The following is a 24,710-nucleotide window of genomic DNA, read 5'->3' as shown; positions in this document are numbered from 1 at the left end:
TCGTTCACACCGGAGTTGGAGGCACACTTGTTTATTTAACACCAACGTTGTGACATACACATTTGAGGGGGTATCGGCCCCCTCACCCGTCTATCTGAGGACACACCTCTCTAGCTAACCCTAGCCTGCCTCTGAGTCCTCCACTAATGGGCTAGGGGAGGCTATCTTGGCCCGACACTGGTCAGTCGGGCCCGGTACCCAGAGTTCAGACCAGCACTGGCTCTGGCTCTGGTACCACGCCACTGGCTCGAGCCTGCGCGGTCCTGATAAGGACGGCGTACCAGGGGGAGTCCAGGGCTCTATCTCAGACGTCTTCCGCCTCCTCTTCTTTAGCTAAACATCACTCCCGAGCCCTTTGATACAATCCCCTTTTATACCCAACCCCTCCCTGAGGGGTGGGGCCCCGGGGGATCATAACGACCGAATCGACCCCCCAGGGTGTCTGGCGCGGACGTCGCAGAGGGCACCTGCTTGTGCACACATGTAGCCCCGCCTACTGTGTTTGTTTACCATAGGCTGCCATGCATAACGGGCTCTCTGTAACAGCCCTACAGTAGTAGTGTAGTAGTAGTAGTGTAGTAGTAGTAGTGTAATAGTAGTAGTGTAATAGTAGTAGTGTAGTAGTAGTAGTAGTGTAGTAGTAGTAGTGTAGTAGTAGTAGTGTAGTAGTAGTAGTGTAGTAGTAGTAGTAGTGTAGTAGTAGTAGTAGTGTAGTAGTAGTGTAGTAGTAGTAGTGTAGTAGTAGTAGTGTAGTAGTAGTGTAGTAGTAGTAGTGTAGTAGTGTAGTAGTAGTAGTAGTGTAGTAGTAGTGTAGTAGTGTAGTAGTAGTGTAGTAGTAGTGTAGTAGTGTAGTAGTAGTGTAGTAGTAGTGTAGTAGTAGTGTAGTAGTAGTAGTGTAGTAGTAGTGTAGTAGTAGTAGTGTAGTAGTAGTGTAGTAGTAGTGTAGTAGTAGTGTAGTAGTAGTGTAGTAGTAGTAGTGTAGTAGTAGTGTAGTAGTAGTAGTGTAGTAGTAGTGTAGTAGTAGTGTAGTAGTAGTAGTAGTGTAGTAGTAGTGTAGTAGTAGTAGTAGTGTAGTAGTAGTAGTAGTGTAGTAATAGTAGTAGTGTAGTAGTAGTGTAGTAGTAGTGTAGTAGTAGTAGTAGTGTAGTAGTAGTGTAGTAGTAGTAGTAGTGTAGTAGTAGTAGTAGTGTAGTAGTAGTGTAGTAGTAGTGTAGTAGTAGTAGTGTAGTAGTAGTAGTGTAGTAGTAGTAGTGTAGTAGTAGTAGTGTAGTAGTAGTGTAGTAGTAGTGTAGTAGTAGTAGTGTAGTAGTAGTAGTGTAGTAGTAGTGTAGTAGTAGTAGTGTAGTAGTAGTGTAGTAGTAGTGTAGTAGTAGTGTAGTAGTAGTAGTGTAGTAGTAGTAGTGTAGTAGTAGTAGTGTAGTAGTAGTAGTGTAGTAGTAGTAGTGTAGTAGTAGTGTAGTAGTAGTAGTGTAGTAGTAGTGTAGTAGTAGTAGTGTAGTAGTGTAGTAGTAGTAGTGTAGTAGTAGTGTAGTAGTAGTGTAGTAGTAGTAGTGTAGTAGTAGTGTAGTAGTAGTGATAGTGATGTAGTAGTAGTGACAGTAGTAGTGACAGTAGTAGTGTAGTAGTGTAGTAGTAGAAGTAGTGTAGTAGTAGTAGTGTAGTAGTAGTAGTGTAGTAGTAGTGACAGTAGTAGTGACAGTAGTAGTGTAGTAGTGTAGTAGTAGTAGTGTAGTAGTAGAAGTAGTGTAGTAGTGTAGTAGTAGAAGTAGTGTAGTAGTAGTGTAGTAGTAGTGTAGTAATAGTAGTGTACTCACCATGCGGTGATCCAGCACTCCGTAGGGCACGGGGCTGTGCGCTCCGTCTTGTGAGTAGAGACTTTTGCTCACCACGTGAATGTGAGATTGACGCTTCATCTGCTCAGCCGACTGCAGCCCGAAGCAAATGTGGCTTCTGGTGGTGGGACAGATCGTTACTGTGTGTGTGTCTGTGTGTGTGTGTCTGTGTGTGTGTCTGTGTGTGTGTCTGTGTGTGTGTGTCTGTGTGTGTGTGTGTGTGTGTCTGTGTGTGTGTCTGTGTGTGTGTGTCTGTGTGTGTGTCTGTGTGTGTAGCCCGCATGCCCAGCCACCGCATGCCTAAACAGCTTTTGTTTGGCCGGATCGAGGGGGCTAAACGGGCGCGGCACGGGCTAGAGAAGAGATGGAGTGATGTGGTACAGGAGGACGTGGAGCTGAGTGGACTTGCCGATGACTGGTACCAGCGGTGTCAAGATCGGCCTCAGTGGAGGAGGCTCGTGAAGGACGCTACTGGGCAGTTGGAGGCAGTCGCCCTCCGACAACAACGGAGGGCGGAGGAGCGACGCTCACAACAACGAGCGGAGCGCCGGGTGGCTAAAGCACAGCAAGTTGGCACAGTAGGGGGCACAGGTGGTGCATCAGCCAGTCATCTCGGTCATCTCGGTCAGTCGACCCGTGGCACCTGGGTCTGCCCCGTGACCTCCTGCCAGCGGGCGTTCGACACTTCACGTGGCCTCAGGGTGCACATGGCCTGGCACAATCGTCGTGGTGACGTCACCGCCACTTAGTGGCGAATGGCGGTTGTTGTTGTTGTTGTTGTCTGTGTGTGTCTGTGTGTGTGTGACAACTCACATCTTCTTGGCTACATCCGTCTCCCTGAACTGTTCCTTCACCATGGTGGAAGGCTCGTGTTGGCGAGCACCTTAGAGACACACACAGACACACAGTCACACACACACACAGTGACACCCACACACACAGTGACACACACACACAGTCACACACACACACAGTGACACCCACACACACAGTGACACACACACACAGTGACACACACACACACAGTGACACCCACACACAGTCACACACACACAGTGACACCCACACAGTGACACCCACACAGTGACACACACACACAGTGACACACACACACACAGTGACACCCACACACACAGTGACACCCACACACACAGTGACACACACACACACAGTGACACACACACACAGTGACACACACACACAGTGACACACACACACAGTGACACACACACAGACACACACACACAGTGACACACACACAGTGACACACACACACAGTGACACACACACACAGTGGCACACACACACACAGACACACACACACAGTGACACACACACACAGTGACACACACACACAGTGACACACACAGACACACACACAGTGACACACACAGTGACACACACACAGACACACAGTCACACACACAGACACACACACACACAGACACACAGACACACAAACAGTCACACACACACAGTGACACACACAGACACAGACACACAGTGACACACACACACACACAGTGACACACACAGTGACACACACACAGACACACAGTCACACACACAGACACACAGACACACAGACACACAAACAGTCACACACACACACAGTGACACACACACACAGTGACACACACACACAGTCACACACAGACACACAGTCACAAAAACAAAGATAACAAAGATCCCCCGTAAAGCCTTAACAGACTGTAGGGGCAAGTGCTGTTAGCGAGCAGCACCTGTGAAGGCTACCGGCACTGTGGCACAGAGGGGGTGGGTGGCCAGCACCACGCCCGGCCGCCTTTGTCTCCCCAGTGGCGATGTTCACTACACACCGCACCGGGTACTCATTTGAGGCTGAGTCGACCTAGGGGAGGCCCGGGACCGGTTCAGATAATCGTCACCGAGTGGTGTTGGCCGTGAGCGGGAATCGAACTCGTGTCGCCGGGTTCGTAGCGCAGCGTAGCGCTAACCACTACACCCACCGCTCCCCACACACGTGTCTCTCTGTACCAGGCTAGGTGTCTCTGTGTGTCTGTGTACCAGGCTAGGTGTCACGTGTCTCTCTGTGCCAGGCTAGGTGCACGCGTCTCTGTGTCTCTGTGTACCAGGCTAGGTGCACGTGTCACGTGTCTCTGTGTACCAGGATAGGTGTCTCTGTGTCACGTGTCACTGTGTGTCACGTGTCTCTGTACCAGGCTAGGTGCACAAAGTCTCTCACCAACACGTGGAGACGAGCTCTGCGGTTGTCTTCCGGTTCACCTCTGGAACAACTTCCGGGTCAGCGGGGCCACACCCCCCCCCAATTCCTCCACATCCGGGTTGACGGGGGATCCACATCCGGGTTAGTTGGCGGGGTGTAACGGGAAGGGTGGGGGGAGGGGTTTGGGGGGGAGGAGCTTGGAGGGAGGGTGGGGGGTAGGGGGAGGGGGTGGGAGGGGGTGGGGGGGGTGAGGGGAGGGGCTTGGGAGGAGGGTGGGGGGTAGGGGGGGGTGAGGGGAGGGGCTTGGGGGGAGGGTGGGGGGAGGGGGTGGGAGGGGCTTAGGGGGAGGGGGGGGGGTGAGAGGAGGGGCTTGGGGGGAGGGTGGGGGGTAGGGGGAGGGGGTGGGAGGGGGTGGGGGGGGTGAGGGGAGGGGCTTGGGAGGAGGGTGGGGGGTAGGGGGGGTGAGGGGAGGGGCTTGGGGGGAGGGTGGGGGGAGGGGGTGGGAGGGGCTTAGGGGGAGGGGGGGGGTGAGAGGAGGGGCTTGGGGGGAGGGTGGGGGGTAGGGGGGGTGAGGGGAGGGGCTTGGGGGGAGGGTGGGGGTAGGGGAGGGGGTGGGAGGGGGTGGGGGGGGGTGAGGGGAGGGGCTTGGGGGGAGGGTGGGGGGTAGGGGGGGTGAGGGGAGGGGCTTGGGGGGAGGGTGGGGGTAGGGGAGGGGGTGGGAGGGGGTGGGGGGGGGTGAGGGGAGGGGCTTGGGGGGAGGGTGGGGGGTAGGGGGGGTGAGGGGAGGGGCTTGGGGGGAGGGTGGGGGGAGGGGGTGGGAGGGGCTTAGGGGGAGGGGGGGGGTGAGAGGAGGGGCTTGGGGGGAGGGTGGGGGGTAGGGGGGGTGAGGGGAGGGGCTTGGGGGGAGGGTGGGGTGAGGGGAGGGGCTTGGGGGAAGGGTGGGGTGAGGGGAGGGGCTTGGGGGGAGGGTGGGGGTAGGGGAGGGGGTGGGAGGGGCTTGGGGGGAGGGTGGGGGGTAGGGGGGGTGAGGGGAGGGGCTTGGGGGGAGGGGGGGGTGAGGGGAGGGGCTTGGGGGAAGGGTGGGGGGTGAGGGGAGGGGCTTGTGCCAGGCTAGGTGCATGAGGTTGAATCCCGCTCACGTCCAACACCACTCAGTGACGATTCTCTGAACCGGTCCTGGGCCTCCCCTAGGTCGACTCAGCCTCAAATGAGTAGCTGGTGTAGCTGTGGTGGTAGCGGTGGTGGTGGTGTAGTGGTGGTGTAGCGGTGGTGGTGTAGTGGTGGTGGTGTAGTGGTGGTGTAGCGGTGGTGGTGATGGTGGTGGTGTAGCGGTGGTGGTGGTGTAGTGGTGGTGTAGCGGTGGTGGTGTAGTGGTGGTGGTGTAGTGGTGGTGGTGATGGTGGTGGTGTAGCGGTGGTGGTGGTGTAGTGGTGGTGGTGGTGTAGTGGTGGTGGTGGTGTAGTGGTGGTGGTGGTGGTGGTGATGGTGGTGGTGGTAGCGGTGGTGATGGTGTAGTGGCGGTGATGGTGTAGTGGTGGTGATGATGGTGGTGTAGTGGTGGTGATGGTGTAGTGGTGGTGATGATGGTGGTGTAGTAGTGGTGATGGTGTAGTGGTGGTGATGATGGTGGTGTAGTGGTGGTGGTGTAGTGGTGGTGGTGTAGTGGTGGTGTAGTGGTGGTAGCGGTGGTGGTGTAGTGGTGGTGGTGTAGTGGTGGTGTAGTGGTGGTGGTGGTGTAGTGGTGGTGTAGTGGTGGTAGCGGTGGTGGTGTAGTGGTGGTGGTGGTGTAGTGGTGGTGTAGTGGTGGTAGCGGTGGTGGTGGTGTAGTGGTGGTGGTGTAGTAGTGGTGGTGATGGTGTAGTGGTGGTGGTGTAGTGGTGGTGTAGTGGTGGTAGCGGTGGTGGTGGTGTAGTGGTGGTGTAGTGGTGGGGTAGTGGTGGTGTAGTGGTGGTAGCGGTGGTGGTGGTGTAGTGGTGGTGGTGTAGTAGTGGTGGTGATGGTGTAGTGGTGGTGGTGGTGTAGTGGTGGTGTAGTGGTGGTAGCGGCGGTGGTGGTGTAGTGGTGGTGGTGGTGTAGTGGTGGTGTAGTGGTGGTAGCGGTGGTGGTGGTGTAGTGGTGGTGGTGTAGTAGTGGTGGTGATGGTGGTGGTGGTGTAGTAGTGGTGGTGATGGTGGTGGTGGTGTAGTGGTGGTGGTGGTGTAGTAGTGGTGGTGATGGTGGTGGTGGTGTAGTGGTGGTGGTGGTGTAGTGGTGGTGGTGTAGTGAACATCGCTAGCACTGGGAGAGACAAAGACGGCCGGGCGTGGTGGTGCCGGCAGCCTTCATAGGTGATGCTCGCTAACAGCACTTGCCCCTAGAGCCTGCTAGAGGCTACACGGGGGATCTTTGTCTGTGTAGAGGTGCTACTACTAACAGCACTTGCCCCTACAGCCTCCTAGAGGCTACACGGGGGATCTTTGTCTGTGTGTAACAGCACTTGCCCCTACAGCCTGCTAGAGGCTACACGGGGGATCTTTGTCTGTGTAGAGGTGCTACTACTAACAGCACTTGCCCCTACAGCCTCCTAGAGGCTACACGGGGGATCTTTGTCTGTGTAGAGGCGCTACTACTAACAGCACTTGCCCCTACAGCCTCCTAGAGGCTACACGGGGGATCTTTGTCCGTGTGTAGCAGCACTTGCCCCTACAGCCTGCTAGAGGCTACACGGGGGATCTTTGTCTGTGTAGAGGCGCTACTACTAACAGCACTTGCCCCTACAGCCTCCTAGAGGCTACACGGGGGATCTTTGTCCGTGTGTAGCAGCACTTGCCCCTACAGCCTGCTAGAGGCTACACGGGGGATCTTTGTCTGTGTAGAGGCGCTACTACTAACAGCACTTGCCCCTACAGCCTCCTAGAGGCTACACGGGGGATCTTTGTCTGTGTGTAGCAGCACTTGCCCCTACAGCCTGCTAGAGGCTACACGGGGGATCTTTGTCTGTGTAGAGGCGCTACTACTAACAGCACTTGCCCCTACAGCCTGCTAGAGGCTACACGGGGGATCTTTGTCCGTGTGTAGCAGCACTTGCCCCTACAGCCTGCTAGAGGCTACACGGGGGATCTTTGTCTGTGTAGAGGCGCTACTACTAACAGCACTTGCCCCTACAGCCTCCTAGAGGCTACACGGGGGATCTTTGTCCGTGTGTAGCAGCACTTGCCCCTACAGCCTGCTAGAGGCTACACGGGGGATCTTTGTCTGTGTAGAGGCGCTACTACTAACAGCACTTGCCCCTACAGCCTCCTAGAGGCTACACGGGGGATCTTTGTCTGTGTGTAACAGCACTTGCCCCTACAGCCTGCTAGAGGCTACACGGGGGATCTTTGTCTGTGTAGAGGCGCTACTACTAACAGCACTTGCCCCTACAGCCTGCTAGAGGCTACCTGGGGCATCTTTGTCTTTTCAACCCATGCGATGAGCAGATCACAAATGGCTGCGATTTTGTGCGCTTTGACAAGTCCCGTTACTTTCTCATTTTAATTGTTTTAACGTTTTATTATTTTAACTTTATTTTATTAAACGCTTTTATTTAACTCACATCGTCTTTTGTATCCTCAAAAAAGAAATCTTGTAACTCAATTTCAACCGTATTCCCAATGTTGTATCAACTGCAAACTTTGTGTAGCTGTGTCATACCGATGACAACACGATATTCTGTCATTAAATATATATTTTAAACAATTTACACGCTTTTATTTAACTCACATCGTCTTTTGTATCCTCAAAAAAGAAATCTTGTAACTCAATTTCAACCGTATTCCCAATGTTGTATCAACTGCAAACTTGGTATAGCTGTGTCATACCGATGACAACACGACATTCTATCATCGAAAATAAAAATTTAATATATTTTTAAATCCTTTATATTAAGTTCGCTTGCTTGCTTGCGCACTTACGACCGTGCAAATCTTTCGGTCGTTTTTTTAACCCACTTCCCGTGATCCAATCGAGCTGACATTTTGCCCACAGACTCGTTGTGCGTGACAATTTATGTTCGTGAAAAAAAAATTCCAAAATTTTACACTTTTTAGGACAAAATATTATATTTAATCACCAATTGCTTAATGGTGCAATGCAATCATCTGACCCATAGGTGGCAGCCATCTCAAGCCAGAGGACGAGAGGACTCTAGCCGCCACGCATATAAAGGATTTAGAGTGGAAAAACGTTGTTTTTACGGGTTATACTTTTAAAACAATCTTTGTCACGCCTCTAATTGTCCACGCCAAACTCACGTTTGCCTGTGAATCACCACGTGGTCCCTGACGTCACGGCAAGCCTCGGGGAGCCACGCCCAGGGGCGGGGCGTGTGGGAGGAGGGGGGAGGGGCGATGGGGGGAGGGGGGCGGGGCGTGTGGGAGGAGGGGGGCGGGGCGTGTGGGAGGAGGGGGGAGGGGCGATGGGGGGAGGAGGCATGGGGCAGGGCAGCTCAGGCAGTACGTTTCATTAAAGCGCGTTTTTCGTGACTGCAAGGATTCATATTCAATTTAAATTAATTAAAGTGAAATAAAAATAACATAATAATATACTTTTACTAATTGAAATTTTTTACCTACGTGACTTTACCGAAAAAACCCACGAATATTTTTTAATATTTTATTTCTGTAAGACTTTGCAGTTTTTTTTTTCCCTGGATTTTTCTGTTTGCACAGTCACTTTAAGATGTTTTCTTGTTCGTGTTTTTTGCGGTTGCACCCGATTTTCAAGAGCCAAATGGCTCACAGGGCTACACCCAATAAATGAAACGGAAATGAAGATGGGTAAGGGAGAAGCAACATTTATTATAAAAAGTGGGTACGGGGAGAGACAGGAGGGTGGGGGGGGATTTTCAAACCCTATGTTACTAAAACAATCAAACATGTTGTGTATGTCTTCGTGTGTGTGTGTCCGTGTCTCCTGGATGTCTGCATGTGTCTCCTGGATGTCTGCATGTGTCTCCTGGATGTCTGCATGTGTCTCCTGGATGTCTCCTGGATGTCTCCACGTGTGTGTCTCCACGTGTGTGTCTCCGTGTCTCCTGGATGTCTCCACGTGTCTGTCTCCGTGTGTCTCCTGGATGTCTCCGTGTGTCTCCGTGTGTCTCCTGGATGTCTCCGTGTGTCTCCGTGTGTCTCCGTGTGTCTCCGTGTGTCTCCGTGTGTCTCCTGGATGTCTCCGTGTGTCTCCGTGTGTCTCCGTGTGTCTCCGTGTGTCTCCTGGATGTCTGCATGTGTCTCCGTGTGTGTGTCTCCGTGTGTGTGTCTCCTGGATGTCTCCACGTGTGTGTCTCCGTGTGTGTGTCTCCTGGATGTCTCCACGTGTGTGTCTCCGTGTGTGTGTCTCCGTGTGTGTGTGTCTCCTGGATGTCTCCACGTGTGTGTCTCCGTGTGTGTGTGTCTCCTGGATGTCTGCATGTGTCTCCTGGATGTCTGCATGTGTCTCCGTGTGTGTGTCTCCGTGTGTGTGTCTCCGTGTGTGTGTCTCCGTGTGTGTGTCTCCGTGTGTGTGTCTCCGTGTGTGTGTCTCCGTGTGTGTGTCTCCGTGTGTGTCTCCGTGTGTGTGTCTCCTGGATGTCTCCACGTGTCTGTCTCCGTGTCTCCTGGATGTCTCCACGTGTCTCCGTGTGTCTCCGTGTGTGTGTGTCTCCGTGTGTGTGTCTCCGTGTGTGTGTCTCCGTGTGTGTGTCTCCGTGTGTGTGTCTCCGTGTGTCTCCGTGTGTCTCCTGTATGTCTGCGCGTGTCTGTCTCCGCGTCAAGAAACTTTTTTTTTAATCTTTTTGCATTTCCCAGAGGGCAACGGGGTAGGAGGGCGGGTGGCAGGTTTGGACCGGGCAACAGACGGGAGCCAAAACTTCAGCAACAACAAACAGACCACCACCACCACCACCAACTCCTGCAGAACTGCAACATTAAACAAACACACCCAGGAGCATCTCCCTGCCAAGTGCAGCCTCTTAATAGACCGCCGTTTGAGGGTGGACAAGCTCAGAGTTCGTAGCGAGTCGCACCACCACCACAACCACCACCACCACCACAACAACCACCACAACAGGTTGTGGCGAGGCAAACCCTCTCTCGTGCGTAGTTTTAAAAAGCCAACCCCCCCACACACCACATCCAACCCCTTTACAACCATCGACAAAATGTAACAAATCATCCTCGCAAGAGCCAGGCTGGGTGAACGGGGGGGGGGGGGGGGGGCAAAATCCATCCTACCCTCCTCTCTCCTCATTCCATAAAAGTTTATCGTGTTTAAAAATAAGTCAACTCAGAGGGAGGGGGGTGAAAGGTAGCGAGAGAGACGGTGGGGAGTGGACAGAAAATATCTCTCTCCCCCATCTCCCTCATCTCTCTCTCTCCCCCATCTCTCTCTCTCCCATCGCTCTCCCCCATCGCTCTCTCATCTCACTCCCCCATCTCCCCCATCTACAGCAGCAGGCATCGTCAGGCCAAGCGGAGATCGAACCCACAACGGCCTCACCGCGTACCAGGCGAGGTAGTCAACATCCCAACCAAGCCACCGTGGGGGAACGTCACCATCACCACCCCCACCACACAATCAAAGGCAGTAACAGAACCAACCAGCCGCTGACATTCACCACGAGAGAAAGACCCGGCGACTTGGTAGACACGGCGGAGGGAGGAGGGTTTGGGGTGGTGGTGGTGGTGGCGGCGATGGGAGATTCGAGAAGACAAACTAACAAGCGGGTCCATTCGTACGCACACACACGCGTACACAGAGACACGTACACACACACACGTACACACACACAGACACGTACACACACACACACGCGTACACAGAGACACGTACACACACACACAGACACGTACACACAGACACGTACACACACACACACGTACGCACACGCGTACACACACGCGTACACAGAGACACGTACACACACACACACACACGCACCAACACACCCAGCCAGCCCCAACGCTTTCGAATCCAGGCGATGCCGAGTGCGCTGCGAGCATCTGTACAAGCGAGTGCGAGAGTGTGTGTGCCAGTCAGCGCGTGTGAGACCATCACTCCGTGTGTGTGTGTGTGCGCATACGTGAGTGACCCTGGTTGTGAGTGTGTGAGATTGTGTGAGAGAGTGGGTGTGTTTAGGTGTATGTGTAAGAGAGTGGATGTGTGTGATTGTGAGAGCGTGGGTTTGTGTGCACGCGAGTGGGTGTGTGTAGGTGTGTGTGCGCGCGAGTGGGTGTGTTCGTGACTGTTTGTAGGTGTGTGTGTGTGTGAGAGTGGGCGTGTGAGATTGTGAGAGCGTGGGTTGTGCGAGTGTTGGTGTGTGAGCTGTGCGAGTGGGGTGTGTGAGAGAGTGACAGTAAGCGCGAGTGAGAATATCATTCCGTGTGTGTGCGCGCGAGTAGGTGCGCGAGTGTATATGCGAGTGCGTGTATGTGGTGAACACTCGCTACGCATGAACACGCGCTACACCAACGCACGGACACGTCGCGTGTCCGTGTGTAGCGTGTCGTACCAGTGTCCGTGTGTTCATGCGTAGAGCGTGTGTTCATGTGTAGCGAGTAGTAGTGGTGTCTAAGCGAGTGTTCATGCGTGGCGAGTGGTACCGGTTTCCGTGTGTTCATGCGTGGCGTGTGTGTGTAGCGAGTAGTACGGGTGTCTCGCGTGTGTTCATGCGTAGAGTGCGTGTTCATGTCTAGCGTGTGTTCATATCCAGCGAGTGTTCATGTCCAGCGAGTGTTCATGTCCAGCGAGTGTTCATGTGTAGCGAGTAGTGGTGTCTAGCGAGTGTTCATGTCCAGCGAGTGTTCATGAGTGGCTTGTGTTCATGCGCGGCGTGTGTTCATGTCTAGCGCGTGTTCCTGTCTAGACCGTGTTCATGTGTGTCTGTGTGTTCATGTGTGTCTGTGTGTTCATGTGTGTCTGTGTGTTCATGCGTGGCGAGTGTTCATGCGTGGCGAGTGTTCATGCGTGGCGAGTGTTCATGCGTGGCGAGTGTTCATGCGTGGCGAGTGTTCATGTGTGGCGTGTGTTCATGCGTGGCGTGTGGTAACGGTGTCTGTGTGTTCATGTCTAGCGTGTAGTACTGGTGTCTTGCGTGTGTTCACGTGTAGTGAGTGTTCATGTGTAGTGAGTGTTCATGCGTGGCGTGTGTTCATGCGTGGCGAGTGGTGATGGTGTGCGTGTGAAGTGAGTGTGTAGCTGCAGGCCTGGTGAGTGTTCACGCGTGGCGAGTGGTGACGGTGTCTAGCGTGTGAAGTGAGTGTGTAGCTGCAGGCCTGGCGAGTGTTCATGTGTGGCGAGTGGTGATGGTGTGCGTGTGAAGTGAGTGTGTAGCTGCAGGCCTGGTGAGTGTTCACGCGTGGCGAGTGGTGACGGTGTCTAGCGTGTGAAGTGAGTGAGTGTGTAGCTGCAGGCCTGGTGAGTGTTCATGTGTGGCGCGTGTTCATGCGTGGCGTGTGAAGTGAGTGTGTAGCTGCAGGCCTGGTGAGTGTTCACGCGTGGCGAGTGGTGACGGTGTCTAGCGTGTGAAGTGAGTGAGTGTGTAGCTGCAGGCCTGGTGAGTGTTCATGTGTAGCGCGTGTTCATGCGTGGCGTGTGAAGTGAGTGTGTAGCTGCAGGCCTGGCGAGTGTTCATGCGTGGCGCGTGTTCATGCGTGGCGTGTGAAGTGAGTGCGTAGCTGCAGGCCTGGCGAGTGTTCATGCGTGGCGAGTGGTGACGGTGTCTAGCGTGTGAAGTGAGTGAGTGTGTAGCTGCAGGCCTGGTGAGTGTTCATGTGTGGCGCGTGTTCAAGCGTGGCGTGTGAAGTGAGTGTGTAGCTGCAGGCCTGGCGAGTGTTCATGCGTGGCGCGTGTTCATGCGTGGCGTGTGAAGTGAGTGTGTAGCTGCAGGCCTGGCTAGGCTGTCTTCTGTTGCCCCTTCTTGCCGATGAGAGACTTGTGGATGTGAGGAATCACACCTGGGGGACAATCGCGGAGACACGAGACGGAGTTAGCGGGGAGGCCGTGTCCCCTCAGCACCGACACGACACATCGCCCACGGGACACCGAGCGAGCGGGCGAGCGAGCGGGCGAGCGAGCGGGCGAGCGAGTGGGCGAGCGAGTGGGCGAGCGAGTGGGCGAGCGAGCGGGCGAGCGAGCGGGCGAGCGAGCGGGGCGAGCGGGCGGGCGAGCGAGCGGGCGAGCGAGCGGGCGAGCGGGCGAGCGAGTGGGGCGAGCGAGTGGGCGAGCGAGTGGGCGAGCGAGTGGGCGAGCGAGTGGGCGAGCGAGTGGGCGAGCGAGTGGGCGAGCGAGTGGGCGAGCGAGTGGGCGAGCGAGTGGGCGAGCGAGTGGGCGAGCGAGTGGGCGAGCGAGTGGGCGAGCGAGTGGGCGAGCGAGTGGGCAAGCGTGTGGGCGAGCGTGCGAGTGTGAGCGAGCGTGTGTGAGCGGGCGAGCAAGCGTGTGGGCGAGCGAGCGTGTGAGTGGGCGAGCGTGTGAGTGGGCAAGCGTGTGAGTGGGCAAGCGTGTGGGCGAGCGAGCGTGTGGGCGAGTGTGTCAGTGGGCAAGCGTGTGGGCGAGCGAGCGTGTGAGTGGGCGAGTGTGTGAGTGGGCAAGCGTGTGGGCGAGCGAGCGTGTGAGTGGGCGAGCGTGTGAGTGGGCAAGCGTGTGGGCGAGCGAGCGTGTGAGTGGGCGAGTGTGTGAGTGGGCAAGCGTGTGGGCGGGCGAGCGTGTGAGTGGGCGAGCGTGTGAGTGGGCAAGCGTGTGGGCGAGCGAGCGTGTGAGTGGGCGAGTGTGTGAGTGGGCAAGCGTGTGGGCGAGCGAGCGTGTGAGTGGGCGAGTGTGTGAGTGGGCAAGCGTGTGGGCGAGCGAGCGAGTGGGCGAGTGTGTGAGTGGGCGAGCGAGCGTGTGAGTGGGCGAGTGTGTGAGTGGGCAAGCGTGTGGGCGGGCGAGCGTGTGAGTGGGCGAGCGTGTGAGTGGGCGAGCGTGTGGGCGAGCGAGCGTGTGAGTGGGCGAGTGTGTGAGTGGGCAAGCGTGTGGGCGAGCGTATGAGTGGGCGAGCGAGCGTGTGGGCGAGCGAGCGTGTGAGTGGGCGAGCGTGTGAGCTCTCTCCGGCTCACCTCCCCCAGCGATGGTGGCCTTGATGAGGGAGTCCAACTCCTCGTCGCCACGGATGGCCAACTGGAGGTGACGAGGGGTGATGCGCTTCACCTTCAGATCCTAGTCGGACCGCACACAGCCAGGGTACACACACAGTGAGTACAGTGTGTGTAGTGTACACACACACAGCCAGTGTACACAGTGAGTACAGAGTGTAGTGTACACACACACACACAGCCAGTGTACACAGTGAGTACAGAGTGTAGTGTACACACACAGCCAGGGTACACAGTGAGTACAGAGTGTAGTGTACACACACACACAGCCAGTGTACACACAGTGAGTACAGAGTGTAGTGTACACACACACAGCCAGTGTACACAGTGAGTACAGAGTGTAGTGTACACACACACACAGCCAGGGTACACAGTGAGTACAGAGTGTAGTGTACACACACACAGCCAGTGTACACAGTGAGTACAGAGTGTAGTGTACACACACACAGCCAGCCAGTGTACACAGTGAGTACAGAGTGTAGTGTACACACACACACACAGCCAGGGTACACAGTGAGTACAGAGTGTAGTGTACACACACAGCCAGTGTACACAGTGAGTACAGAGTGTAGTGTACACACACACACACAGCCAGGGTACACAGTGAGTACAGAGTGTAGTGTACACACACACACACAGCCAGGGTACACAGTGAGTACAGAGTGTAGTGTACACACACACACACAGCCAGGGTACACAGTGAGTACAGAGTGTAGTGTACACACACACACACAGCCAGGGTACACAGTGAGTACAGAGTGTAGTGTACACACACACACAGCCAGGTACAGAGTGTAGTGTACACACACACACAGCCAGGGTACACAGTGAGTACAGAGTGTAGTGTACACACACACACAGCCAGTGTACACAGTGAGTACAGAGTGTGTAGTGTACACACACACACAGCGAGTACAGAGTGTGTGTAGTGTACACACACAGTGAGTAGTGTAGTACGTAGTGTAGAGTGTAGTGTACTACAGTGTGTAGTGTAGTACGTAGTGTAGAGTGTAGTGTACTACACAGTGTGTAGTCAGTACCTTTGAGGCGTTCCCCGCGAGCTCCAGCACCTCTGCGGTGAGGTACTCCAGGATGGCTGCGCTGTAGACGGCGGCGGTGGCTCCCACGCGTCCGTGGCTCGTGGTGCGAGTCTTCAGGTGCCTGTGGATTCGACCCACGGGGAACTGGGGACCACCACCACACAACGTGGGGCGAGGCGGGGAGAAGGGGAACGTTCAATGTGCAGACACCGAGATTCTAGACTTGAAAGGTTTCGTGACGGCAAGAATTCACACTTCTTAAGTGTTTTCGGTAAAGTCAGGTGGGTGAAAAACAAAATTAAAAGTTAATTAAAGTATATAGCAATACAGTATATAATTTAATGTTGGGTTTGTCTATGGCAGTATATAGCATAGGTGGGACAAAGTCATTGTTATGCAAGTCCAAGTCGAGTCGCAAGTCATCAAATTCATGACTCGAGTCTGACTCGAGTCCAAGTCACATGACTCGAGTCCACATCTCATAGGTGGGACAAAGTCATTGTTATGCAAGTCCAAGTCGAGTCGCAAGTCATCAAATTCATGACTCGAGTCTGACTCGAGTCCAAGTCACATGACTCGAGTCCACACCTCTGGTATATAGTATGGTGTATGCTCGTGTGATGTAAGAGAATAAAGTTTAGATGGAAGCATATTATATAATTTTTACGACGTAGAATTGTAATGTATTACTTACTGTTAGTAACTCAGCTTATTGTAGAGTATAGTAAGTATACTGATGATGCTATGCAGTTTATACTTTAGTTTTTTATGTAGTTTATACTTTAGTTTTCTACGTGGTTGTTTAGTTACTGCAGCTACATACTATTAACATTCCTTTCCTTTATTAAAGCTACCCCTATCCCCTCCCTTTGATGCTGCTGATCCTGCATAATGCACGGGCATAATATTAATTTGAAACCCCCCCCCGCCCACCTCCTACGCATTTTCCATATGCTAAATTCCTCTTGATATGCAAATTATTTTGTCTAGGCGCTCTTCTTCCCACCTCCCCCCCTCCAACCCAGCTTAAATAGACGCTCCAAGCTTGGTGGTGTTTCATTCTTTGTTTCTTTCGGTTAAGTCACGTCTAAAGATAAAATAATAAATTAAAATAAAATAATAGCGACGTTTCGATTACAACACAAGCAATCGTCATCAGGCATAAAAGAAAAAGCAACAAAAATCTAACTAGAAAACTATAGACAGACATACAAGCAGACAGACATCAACTGCTTGTATGTCTGTCTATAGTTTTCTAGTTAGATTTTTGTTGCCATTTCTTTTATGCCTGATGACGATTGCTTGTGTTGTAATCGAAACGTCGCTATTATTTTATTTTAATTTATTATTTTATCTTTAGACGTGACTTAACCGAAAGAAACAAAGAATAATTCCTGCAGTCACGAAAGCTCCAAAATTAAGATTGGTGTTTCATTCTTCACCTGAGGACGGCTGCTTGCGTTGTGGCCGAAACGTCGTGAGAATTGTATTTTATTATATTTATTTTTATTATTTTATTACTTCCCTTCTACGTGATGACTTTACCGAAAGAACCAAGAAGATTAATTAAAGTAATAATGGAATATTACTATAATATGGAATATTATCACATTACTACTATTAGTATGTAAAAAACTCAATTAAAAATTAATAATGTGATAATATTCCATATCATAATAATATTACATTATTACTTTCATTAACTTTTAATTTAATGTTTTACCTACACGACTTTACCGAAAAAAATTAAGAGTATAAACGCCAAGATCCCCTAGATTTGAAGCTTTCGTGACTGCAAGGATTCACACTTCTTAAGTGTTTTCGGTAAAGTCACGTAGGAAAAAAAAAACAAATAATTTATAAATTTTAATACTCTAATATAGTTTTTTCGGTAAAGTCGCGTAAACAAAAAATGAAATCACGGAGGTGAAAATGTAATTTTTAAAATAATTTATTAATTTGAATTTAATGTTTTACTTGCGTGACTTTACCGAAAAAACAGAGTATAGACACCAAGATCCCTTAGATTTGAAGCTTTCGTGACTGCAAGGATTCACACTTCTTAAGTTTTTTTGGTTAAGTCACGTGGGTGAAAAATGAAAATAATTTATTAATTTTCACACTTCTTAAGTTTTTTCGGTTAAGTCGCGTAAGTAAAAATGAAATCACGTAGGAAAAAAATAATTTTTTAAATAATTTATTAATTTTATTTTTTACTTACGTGACTTTACCAAAAAAACTTAAAGAGTATAGACACCAAGATCCCCGTGTAGCTCGTGACGGACCGATATCACCATAACTGCAAGACCGATACCGCCATAACCGGCCGACAAACGTTGCGATAACGGGGGGTGTGTAGGAGCGTCGTGCAGACCTGCAGGCCAGCGCGCTGGGAACGCGACACAGCCTTGGCCTTCGCTTTGCCCGAGTCCTTTCCCGCTTTGCCTTTCCCTCCAGCCTGAAAGAAAACATTTACAAATAAATCGACGACCTCGTGGGTATCGCAAACATTTTGGGACTCGTGCAGCTGCAATGGCTGCTTTGGGTACGCGGTCCAAACCTCCCCCCCAGAGACCCTGGCTGACAGAGGAGGTGTTCAGGCTGGCTGAGAAAAAGCGACAGGCCCACTCTCTCATCGGCTGGCAACAAAACAGTTGTGTTAAGATGTTAAAACACCAAACTGAAATCTTCTACAAGGAATCGTGTCTGCATTAATCACAATGCCTGTGGGTCAGAATGTAAATAAAAAACTCGAAAAGGAGAAAAAAACAATCATCATATTTTGGTGCTGGCAAAGGAGATGTGGATGTTGTAGTAGGTTTTTACCCTTTAAACTGGTACAAAACTGACACCTTTATACAAGGCATCATGTTTACAATAACCACAACACAAGCAGTCAAAATGCAAACAAAAAGAAACAACTCTGATAATGATATGCACTGTCCTTGAAGTGGATTGGTCCACACCCGAGACAGCTTTTCTTAGAGCCTAGTCTCCATTGGTGTTGGACCAGATGACGCCAAAAGGCATACGGTCTCGGGTGTGGACCAATGAATTTCAAGGACAGGTACATAAGGACCCAGAGACCCACTCATAGAAACCCATACAGATACATGGAGACACATACAGATACATAGACCCAGAGACCCATATTCGTAGAGACCCACACTCAAGAGACCCGCATATTTTCAAAGTCACCGAGCACAAACTCAACTATTTTAGTCACCAGGTGCAAGACCCACTAAGCCGAAAAAAATCTTCCCTCAGAAGCGACCGAGCAATCAAAGACAGCTCAATGGCGGTGGCTTACCACGCGGACATTTACAATCGCAGCAAAATACTCCGAACGCCACGATTCTAGGAGCCTCGCAGAGACCCGCACTAGAATGTGTTGTATTTGACAAGGTGTTAGAAGCAGAGGTCGCAAACGGGTTTTGATTCCTTACCCGTACCCGGCCGCACCAGGATCGCAAACGGGTACCCGTACCCGGCTGTATCCGTACCCTACCCGTACCCGGTCGGGTACGGGTACCCGATTGCGACCTCTGGGATGAAGCCATGTTGCAGGTGCGGGTGGGTTGATTCTAGGAACTTGAATTGTGAGAAGAGACAAGACGTTGGGAAATGAGTGACAAACGGTGACTCACCAATGACTCACTGCTTACCCGTACCCGGCCGCACCAGGGTCGCAAACGGGTACCCGTACCCAGCCAGGTACGGGTAGCCGGGTATCGGGTAGGGTACGGGTATCACTTAATGATAGCAACCCAGACAAGTGGCGGCTGCTGCTGCTATAAAAGTCCACGTGATGATGACGATGATGACAATTTCAGCTAGTTGGTTAAGCTGCTATCATTCGCGATGGGCCAGGTAGCTTCTGAAACAGAGCTGCAGTAAAACCTTGGATTGCGAGTAACTTGGTCTGCGAGTGTTTTGCAAGACAAGCAAAATTTTTTAATATTAATTTGATAAACGAGCGAGGTCTTGCAATACGAGTAGTACGTATACAATAATTGACAACAAAACTGACACCTTTTTTACACAAGGAGTCGTGTTTGCATTGACCACAATACCTGCGGTCGGAATGCAAACAGAAAACACAACTCTGATAATGTATGCACTGTCCTTGAAATTGATTGGTCCACACCCGAGACAGCTTTCCTTAGAGCCTAGTCTCACATGGTGTTGGACCAGATGACGCCAAAAGGCACACAACTCAAAGACAATGCACCATCAGAGTATGAGAGCTCGGGCTAAGCATTAACACCATTGGAACCTCATTTGCCAGTAGCAAAATATGATAATTGTTGTTTTACCCATTTATCTGGCAACAAAACTGACACCTTTTTTACAAGGAGTCATGTTTGCATTGACCACAATACCTGCGGTCGGAATGCAAACAAAAAACACAACTCTGATAATGTATGCACTGTGTCTGGGTGTGGACAAATCAATTTCAAGGACAGTGCATACATGATCAGAGTTGTGTTTTCTGTTTGCATTCCAACCGCAGATATTGTGGTCAATGCAAACACGACTCCTTGTGTAAAAAAGGTGTCAGTTTTGTTGCCAGATAAATGGGTAAAAAAAAACAAGTATCATATTTTGCGACTGGCAAGAGGTTCCAATGGAGTACGTGTGTACGCTTTGTCTGCCGACTGTCACGTGACCACAACTGATATACGAGCGCTTTGATACACGAGTGCTTTGAAACACGTTGCCGCAACAAATTGCGCTCGCAATCCAAGGTTTTACTGCAGCTCTGTTTCAGAAGCAACTTGGGCTATCACGAATGATAGCAACCCAAACAAGTGGCTGCTGCTGCTGCTATAAATGTGACGACGATGATGATTTCATTCAGCTACTTGGTTAAGCTGCGATCGTGTGATGGGCCAGGTAGCTTCTGGAAAAAAAAGATGCAGCAGTTTAGTGAGTGGTGCCTCAGACTTGGAACGCTACAAAATAGTTGAGTCTGTGTGGGCGTCTCGGCATTAAGAGTATGTGGCCGCTACTATAAACTTCTACTTAGGTGAAGCTGCTATTACTAGCACGAAGCTAACATACCTCCAGTTAGCAAGTTGACTAAAGACCTGGTAAAATACAATCATAATTTAGTCTATGGGTCTCTAGGAGGTTATGCATTAAGACTATTTGGTTGTTACTATGAAATTGCACAAAGGTGAGCTACTTACTCTACATTGTTAAGCTACTACTAGTAAGCTAACAAATCTCCAGTTAGGAAGTTGCACATTAAAACGCACAAACACACACACCACGAAAGACAAACACACATCACACACACCAAACTCACACCACAAACTCACACCACACTCACACCACAAACACACACTCACACCATAAACACACACCACAAACACACCACACAAACACCAAAACACATGACACATCACGTACCACAAACACACATCAGACACACAACGCACACCAAAACACAACTTGGTAAACATTGGTCACCCGAGGGGGAAATTTGTTTAAAATAATGAAACCAATTTTAAAAACATAAACATTATGAATAAGAAAAAATATATCCCTGGCACGACACCTGTGATTAGTTTCGTCACTATTATTGTTGTTAAATCTTAAAGCTTTCGTGAGTGCAGAGATTCATATTATTTGGGTCTTTCGGTAAAGTCACGTAGATAGGTTGAAAGAAAAGCAATACTTATTGTTGTTGTTATTTTATTTCAAGCAATCTACGTGACTTTATCCATGATAGGTTGTAAAAAAAAGGTTATTTTAGTCATTTCATTTCAACATATCTACGGGACTTATCCTTTGACAGGTTGGAAATAAATTGTTATTTTTTGTTATTTTATTTCAACCTATCAACGGTACTTTACCATAGATAGGTTGAAAATAAATTGTTATTTTCTTAGTTATTTTATTTCAAAATATCTGTGACTTTACCTATGATAGGTTGGAAATAAATTGTTATTTTTTGTTATTTTATTTCAAACTATCCACGCTACTTTACCATAGATAGGCTGAAAATAAATTGTTATTTTTTAGTTATTTTATTTCAACATATCTGTGACTTTACCTATGATAGGTTGGAAATAAATTGTTATTTTTTGTTATTTTATTTCAAACTATCCACGCTACTTTACCATAGATAGGCTGAAAATAAATTGTTATTTTTTAGTTATTTTATTTCAACATATCTGTGACTTTACCTATGATAGGTTGGAAATAAATTGTTATTTTTTGTTATTTTATTTCCACCTATCCACGCTACTTTACCATATAGGTAGATAATAAATTGTTATTTTTTTTAGTTATTTAATTTCAACATATCTACGCGACTTTTCCGCAGATAGGTTGGAAATAAAATGTTATTTTCTTGTTTTATTTCAAACTATCTACGTGACTTTAACGAAAGACCCAAACAATATTGAGTTTGTTGTTGTTGTTAAAGTTCTCAAACCTCCTCAGCGTCGAGTTTGTTGTTGGTACGAGGCAAAGTTACAAATTAAATTTTTTTTTAAACAACAAACACATAACCAACGTTACAAATATTAATATAAATATCCTTAAAGCGAAACTTTAATTTGTCTTAAGCTCCGTGGAGTTGTGGGTACGAAAGTAAAATAAGAATTTAAAAAATGTCTGTTTTAAACAAATAATATAAAGATATATTTAGCGCGATATTTTTGTTAAAGTTTGTATTGTTATACAAGTTCACCCCTCAGTGGAGGAGATTTTTTTGGTTTGAGGGGTTAAATAACTTTATATTGTATCAACGTAAACAAAATATTAATATATAATCGACGTTACCAAGTTTTAATAGCGATAAGTTTCTTAGTTATTAAAGTTACTGAATTAGCGTGGTATGAGGGAGAGTTGTTGGTTTCAGGAGGTAAATAACTTTACAAATATTATTATTTGCATTAACATAAAACAATATTAATATATAATCGACGTTAATAACAGCTTTAATCGCGATAAGTTTATGAGAATTGTTATTAAAGTTACTGAATTAGCGTGGTATGAGGGAGTTGTTTGTTGGTATGAGGACTTAAATAACTTTAGATATTTTATTATTTGCATTAACATAAAGCAATACTAATCTACGTAACTAAGAGCTTTAATCGCGATAATTTTATGAGAATTTCTATTAAAGTTACTGAATTCGCGTGGTATGAGGGAGTTAAATCACTTTAATTTTTAACAAAAATTAAAAAAAACTTTACTACTTAGAGCGAGCTTAGGCTTTACACTTGTGCATCGTGGTTATTATTATTAAAGTTGCCCAACTCGGCGTAAAAGGTGCAATAGTTTGTTGTTTTAACAACACCCAACGTGAAAGGGAAAAAAAGGGCGGGAATTTATTTTTGTTGTCGCGTTCGCTTCACACCGCCAAATATAAAAATTCCACGGCTCTTAATAATTATTAAAAAAATATAAACACAAAGAGGGTGACACGATAGACGCTCACGAGCGATGATAACAAGGGCAGGGGGCCAGATAACAACATCGACGCTTAAATGTTTATGGGAGCGAGGAGGCGCAGGCCTAAACCAGGCGAGGAGCTGCTAGGCCGCAACAACAAAAAACTAAATAAAATTAAATAAATCCTCGCGATCTAAACCGCCTTTTGCGACCTAAATAAATACAAACACCACCCCCCCCTCTCCACTTCGCAATTTGCAACAAAATTTGATGATTTAAAACGTTTTATTTTGTTATTTTTTAATCCACAAAATTCCCCTCACGAAGAAGAGACACCAAAGACAAAGGTCGCCACGCAACCCCAGGTAGCCTCTAGCAGGGCTGGAGGGGCAAGTGCAGTTAGACAAAGGTACGCCCAGGTAGCCTCTAGCAGGGGCAAGTGCAGTTAGACAAAGGTACCCCCAGGTAGCCTCTAGCAAGGCTGCTGGGGCAAGTGCTGTCACACAAAGGTCCCCCAGGTAGCCTCTAAAATTACGTAGGGGCAAGTGCAATTATACAAAGGTACCCCCAGGTAGCCTCTAGCAAGGCTGTAGGGGGCAAGTGCAGTTCCACACAAATGCACCCCAGGTAGCCTCTAGAATTACTTAGGGGCAAGTGCTGTCACACAAAGAATCCCCAGGTAGCCTCTAGCAGGGCTGCAGGGGCAAGTGCTGTCACACAGACAAAGGTATTCCCAGGTAGCCTCTAATAAACTCTAGGGGCAAGTGCTGTTAGCGAGCATCACCTATGAAGGCTACAGGCACCGAGGCCGCCTTTGTCTCTCCCCCAGTGCTACACCACCACCACTACAACACCAGCTACTCATTTGAGGCTGAGTCTACCTAGGAGAGGCCCAGGACCGGTGCTGTCACTGGTGGTGTTTGGTTAACCGCTACCATCACCACCACTACCCACACCCCTACACCACAACCACCCCTACACACACCTACACCACTACCCCACACACCTACACCACTACCACCACTACCCCACACACCTACACCACTACCCCACACACCTACACCACTACCCCCACACACACCCACACCACCACTACCCCTACACCCACCCACACCACCACTACCCACACACACCACCACTACCCCACACAGCTACACCACTACCCCCACAGACACCACCACCACTACCCCCACACACCCACCCACACCACCACTACCCCCACACACACCCACCCCCACAGACAAACACACCACCACAACCCCACACACCTACACCACTACCACCACTACCACCACTACCCCCACAGACACACCCACACCACCACTACCCCCACACACACCACACACACAGACAAACACACCACCACAACCACTACCCCCACAGACACACCACCACTACACACCACCACCACTACCCCCCACACACACCCACACCACCACTACCCCCACAGACACACCACCACTACACACCACCATTACCCTCTCACCACCATTACCCTCACACCACCACTACCAAAACACACCACCATTAACATCACCCCACCACCTCCCCCCACAGACACCACCATTACCCCCACACCCCACCCCTACAGACACACCACCACTACCCCCACACAGACAACAACAACCGCCATTCGCCACTAAGTGGCGGTGACGTCACCACGACGCACACACCAACACCAACACCACCACCACCCACACCTCTCACCATGGCGGTCGCAGTTCGTCTGTGAGGGGGGTGAAAGCGGCAGTGGCGACGAACGGCGCTGGGGGTCACCCCGGGAAAGATTCACAACGAACTGAGCACAAAAAAAGGGCGGGAAGGGAGGCGGCGCCCCTTTTATACCTGGGCGGAGCGACGGAGGGGCGGGGGAAGAGGGGAGGGTGGGTGCCCCCCCCCCCCTCGTTGACAATTCCCCGCGTTCTGATTGGTTGTTGCCTTGCCACCACCCCCACCCACCCGCCGACCCCACGCCGGGGAGGGGAAAAGGGGTGTGGTCAACAGGGCCCCTCCCCCGAGTTGGTGAACGGGACGATGTGATTGGGTTAGATGCTGGGCGCACCGGGAACAACGGCCAATGAGCGTTCGCGTTTGGTTG

The 24,710-nt window shown here is 50.1% G+C and overlaps 2 protein-coding genes across 2 annotated transcripts in view; both read right to left on the bottom strand.

Annotated features, from left to right (window-relative positions):
• Nucleotides 1-4,123, bottom strand: part of POLR3A (RNA polymerase III subunit A) — a 72,699-nt gene extending 68,576 nt beyond the window's left edge. The window contains exons 1-3 of the mRNA XM_078884414.1: nt 4,057-4,123; nt 2,646-2,715; nt 1,815-1,950 (exon numbers count right to left, since the gene is read on the bottom strand). Of these exons, the coding sequence (XP_078740540.1) occupies nt 1,815-1,950; nt 2,646-2,689 (180 nt within the window). The 5' untranslated portion in view covers nt 2,690-2,715; nt 4,057-4,123. The remainder of the gene's footprint in view (nt 1-1,814; nt 1,951-2,645; nt 2,716-4,056) is intronic.
• A 4,707-nt stretch (nt 4,124-8,830) lies between these two features.
• On the bottom strand, nt 8,831-24,440 carry LOC144953801 (histone H2A.V). The gene is made up of 5 exons (XM_078884440.1): nt 24,320-24,440; nt 17,577-17,660; nt 15,203-15,346; nt 14,127-14,226; nt 8,831-12,989 (listed from the first exon to the last, which is right to left on the bottom strand). The coding sequence occupies exons 1-5, from the start codon at nt 24,320-24,322 to the stop codon at nt 12,928-12,930; spliced, it is 393 nt and encodes a 130-aa protein (XP_078740566.1). The 5' UTR covers nt 24,323-24,440; the 3' UTR covers nt 8,831-12,927.
• Between the last annotated feature and the right edge of the window lie 270 nt (nt 24,441-24,710).

The sequence above is a fragment of the Lampetra fluviatilis genome (genome assembly GCF_964198595.1).
Source record: "Lampetra fluviatilis chromosome 45 unlocalized genomic scaffold, kcLamFluv1.1 SUPER_45_unloc_1, whole genome shotgun sequence".
Taxonomy (NCBI): domain Eukaryota; kingdom Metazoa; phylum Chordata; class Hyperoartia; order Petromyzontiformes; family Petromyzontidae; genus Lampetra; species Lampetra fluviatilis.
This window is presented reverse-complemented; position numbering and strand designations above follow the sequence as displayed.